Source organism: Brienomyrus brachyistius, chromosome 1, assembly GCF_023856365.1.
Source record: "Brienomyrus brachyistius isolate T26 chromosome 1, BBRACH_0.4, whole genome shotgun sequence".
Lineage (NCBI taxonomy): Eukaryota > Metazoa > Chordata > Actinopteri > Osteoglossiformes > Mormyridae > Brienomyrus > Brienomyrus brachyistius.
The window spans coordinates 45989462-45992967 of NC_064533.1; the positions used below are offsets into that span (position 1 = coordinate 45989462).

The 3506-nt window shown below is 40.8% G+C and overlaps 1 protein-coding gene across 1 annotated transcript; it reads right to left on the minus strand.

The window, feature by feature from the left end:
- Window positions 1-1110: 1110 nt before the first annotated feature.
- Window positions 1111-3138, minus strand: LOC125745539 (BTB/POZ domain-containing protein KCTD12-like). Its single transcript, XM_049018522.1, has one exon. The coding sequence runs from the start codon at window positions 3001-3003 to the stop codon at window positions 2035-2037; it is 969 nt and encodes a 322-aa protein (XP_048874479.1). The 5' UTR covers window positions 3004-3138; the 3' UTR covers window positions 1111-2034.
- Window positions 3139-3506: the final 368 nt, after the last annotated feature.

The following is a 3506-nucleotide window of genomic DNA, read 5'->3' on the forward strand; positions in this document are numbered from 1 at the left end:
CTTCCTGTTATTGAAGTGTTTCTGAGGAAGTTTACTTTGCAAAAAATAATAATAATAAAAAAAAAAACATCTGAATTTAACCCAAGGCCAAAACCAAACATGATCATCTTCAAAGTTTATATATTTTGAAGAGCATTTAATATTTTCCGGAGCAGAACACACAAGGCGGAACTTTGACCTATATTCTTTGGTTTTTTTTAGCTCAAGCACACAATTCTTATGCAGGATTTTCCCTCATTTCTGCTTTGTATCCAGAAATACGTGTCATTCATACTCAGCATGATAACCACCTCATGATATGCACACACCTTCCCAGCTTGCACCCAGACATCACACAGCACATTTGTGTTACACAATAACATTGTAATATCATTATAATGGTTTTGTGTAGAATGCAGGAGTGTCCCTGATGAAAGGCAAGTCACCCCCCTCCATCCTCTCTTCTTTGAAAATGACTGGCATATTCATTAAGAGCCATTTACAGTCTCTTGCACAAAACATGCTGTATTTTTCAGGGGAAATCTCTAATTCTGTTTTCCAAAATTAAATTTCTTTTACCATTTTGTTGTGCTGATGAAATTACACTGGGACTGCATGTTATTTTAGGATGAACAGACAAACGACAAGCATATTAAATTCCACGGCGTACTCATGTACTCAGCCAGTTTATCTTGATGCATACTGACCCTTTCTCTATCTCGCCAATGTGGTTAACCAGATCCTAAACACAGCAATAATCCTGTATGCTATTCTAGACCATAACCACTCTATATTATGTATGTTTGCTTCTGTAGTGTAAAGTCTAGTGTTACTCTATCCTTAAACCACACAAAACACAGTGAGCCTGGCATCTGTATCTTATTAAAGTGTTTCATGGGTGGGAAAGAACTTGCAGTAAATGGCATTTTGGAGCCCGTGGGGGATTTCCATGCGATTCCAGAGATGTGCACAAACTACATGGAAATTCAAGGTCAGGAGATGTCTGGGGAAAAGGCTGGGGTTTTGTGATCTGTGTACTGCTGTACTGGGAGTTACAAAGGATTCATCCATGCCGGAACCAGTCCCTCATAACTTCCGATTAAACCACCTTAAACTTTACAAACACTCTAATAACGTAAAGAGGAATACGTTTATTTGTTTTAACAGGTTAAGGAATACAACAGTAAACAACTAAACACTGCTTCAATACAACAAATGTTAAATGCAAAGATTTATAAAGTTTTAAACTCTGGTAAGTCATAAAATATTTCTATGTTAAAAAAAATATGCTACATACAACCCTAAAACATTTTTTTTGTGTGTGCTGTTTTTATGTGGTTAACTTGAGTATGTTACACTGGGAATTACTGGACAGATTCAATTATTTAACTAATACATCTCAGTTTGTTTTACTGTGTGCAAAATCACGCACAAATATTACCTGAAAACTGATAACAGATATTCAGTGTATCTATGTTAAGGTTCTGTAATGCCAATGTGCTGACTCAGTTAACAGCACAAGTTCTCTCCTAGTTCTCAATCATTTCCACTGCAAAAAAAAAATAACGATGTTAAATGATAGCAATATAACAATGATATATGATAATCTGCTACATATACTTGCAACTAGTGACAGCGCTGACGTAGGCATGTATGATGCATACCTACGGCCTGCATTTTTTCGTGGAAATAAGGGGCGACAGTCTTCCAAACAAAACATACAGCTGCATTCAAGTCTGATGCAAATCAAACAGATGACTACACGGCTGCAGTGTGAATAAACAAATAACATTCGGTATGGTCTATATTTATATATAGCACTTGACATTTTAAACATTACACATCCTATACTTCGAAAAAAAATACAATATATTTAAATACACAGGAAGAATGAAGAATATGGTGTTAATATAAAACAAATATACCAATTTGACGGCAGTATTACTGCTGCTAATCGAAAATTGTATCTATTTACAAAACATAGAGTATATTTCACTATCGATTTCTTGCACAACAGCAAAGTTGCAATTCTCAATGCATTAATCATTTCCAGGGCTAGTCTCGACAGAAGACGTACTCCGTGTAGCTGGTCCAGATCTTGTCCTCGGTCGGGTCGTTGCTCGCATAGGCGCAGGTGCCAGTGGAGCTGCAGGCCACCATGTGGAAGCCGACCTCGGTCAGTCTATCAAACGCCTGCTCCAGGAAATTAAACTTCAGGTAATACCGTGACGTGTACCTCTCCGGCGGTCTGTCCGGGTCCCTGCTCTCATTTAAAGTATCCCCGAATACCTCTTTGGCAAGAGATGTCTTTCCACACACAGTAATCCGCGCAACCCTACGGAATTTCGCATCGCTTTGTATATCTCTGCCGATGGTATAGGAGCCTCGGTATCCGATCGTTATGTAACCGGACTTTCTGGACTCCGATGATGGGGAACGCGCATGGATCGCCGCCGGGGACGCGCCGGAGCCCCCCACCGCGCACTGGAGCGCAGCCTCCTCGGGGTCACTGGGACAGATATCTTCGCTGATCGAGTTGTCCTTGCTCATTTTCGGGGCTAGGAGCTTAGATAGTTCGCGAAGCTGGAAGAAATCGGCTTCTCTTTGCAGCCTGCATTTCTCCGGAAAGTAATCGGGCAGGACAAGGGTGAGGTCCCGCAGGTAGTCCAAGATGTATCGGAACAGAAAGCCGTCCCTGTCCAGGAAGTAGCGTCCCTTGCTGTCCCGGGGCAGATCTTGGGGGGCTTTCTGGCTGAACATAGTCCAAAGAAGAGAGTCCGGCACAGCTATTAAAGTTTTATGCCGAGTAACGTAAACCTGACCTCCAACGTTGAGCTCAATGATTTCAGAAAAGGTGGAATTGCTGCCGTTGGACAATCCACGTGCGGCGCCCTGCAGAGCCATTTCTGCTCTATGGAAGCACAGGCAGGAGATGTCAAGACAGTGGGAATGAGCATTTAGGGCTTTGTTTATGTACCCTGAATGGGCTGCTGAAGGAGGAGGGACGGGGCGGCTCATGTGCATGGGAGCTGAAGGGATTAACTCATTCCTTGCACTCCGTCAAGAAATATGCATCCATGTAAAACAATTCGTAAGTTATTTATAGGATGATAAATCTCCCACGCGACTAACAAGTTATTTCTTTTGAGTTTTAACGACAATATTTTATTTTTTTCTTAACTTAAAATCATACCTAAACTACTGGAATAGTACCTGGGTGAACCACAGACAAAACACAGTCCGTCCGTCCATCCATCCATCCATCCATCCTTTTGAACCAACAACCAACTTTCAATCGCTTATCCTGCATAGAGTTGAGGGGCGTAATAAAAATGCATGCTAAACTATTTTTTTTTAATTATTACTGTACACAACGCAAGATCGTAGAGAGAGACCGAATTCTTATGTACAATATGGTTGAATTACTCTTCATTTGCGTACACAGAAAAATAAGAGAACGAAGTTCAAACTGTTACAGTAAAATTGTGAAAATGTCAAAGCGCCATCTAGTGGAATTACAATGCATG

Excerpts from the sequence above, each read along its gene's own strand:
- LOC125745539 (XM_049018522.1), bottom strand. The coding sequence starts at position 3,003 with ATGCACATGAGCCGCCCCGTCCCTCCTCCTTCAGCAGCCCATTCAGGG.